General features: G+C 54.7%; 1 protein-coding gene across 1 annotated transcript in view; it reads left to right on the top strand.

Annotated features, from left to right (window-relative positions):
* The window catches only part of ITPR1 (inositol 1,4,5-trisphosphate receptor type 1), a 104,632-nt gene extending 104,182 nt beyond the window's left edge, over window positions 1-450 (top strand). The window contains 1 exon segment of the mRNA XM_018562545.1: window positions 76-450. Coding sequence (XP_018418047.1) covers window positions 76-450 — 375 coding nt within the window.
* Window positions 451-545: the final 95 nt, after the last annotated feature.

The following is a 545-nucleotide window of genomic DNA, read 5'->3' as shown; positions in this document are numbered from 1 at the left end:
TGCGGAGCGGTGGAGCGGCGGGTGATGCGGCTCGCTGCGCTCTGACGTTTCTCGTGTGTTTTTGATGTTTGTGAGGTTTGGAAATCCCCTCTTCCTTCCTCCGCCGCCCCCTCAGTCTGGTCTCGCTCTTCAAACCTCACGTTTCTTTTGGATTACATCAGCCGAGGTCCAAAGGGTTATCTGGCCGTGTGGGCGGCGGAGCTGCGTACCGATCGTTCATTGCGAGCGGCTCGCTCGCAGCGTGCGTCATTGTGCGCAGAAAGCGCGTGTGGCGTGAAAGCGTTGTGCCGTGTGCTGCGATGTGTTGAAGTGCTCGCTTTTTTTTCAGCTTCTATGTCCTTCTACTGTGTGTGTTGCGACGCATGCTGTAACGCCATGCTTTGGTGTGAACGTGGCACATGGACCGCGATGGCGTCCTTGTGCGGAGCCTGCTTGGATCAAGGCAGCTGAACGCCCTCTGTGTGAAATGAGCCCTTGGAGCAAATCCTCACAGGTCCTCTTTCGCTCCCCCGTAATATAAAACGGCAATAAAAAAAAAAAAATTT

The sequence above is a fragment of the Nanorana parkeri genome, unplaced genomic scaffold (genome assembly GCF_000935625.1).
Source record: "Nanorana parkeri isolate BGI_ZX_2015 unplaced genomic scaffold, ASM93562v1 scaffold583, whole genome shotgun sequence".
Lineage (NCBI taxonomy): Eukaryota > Metazoa > Chordata > Amphibia > Anura > Dicroglossidae > Nanorana > Nanorana parkeri.
Note: the sequence above shows the minus strand (reverse complement) of the source record. Positions and strands in the feature narration are given on the sequence as shown.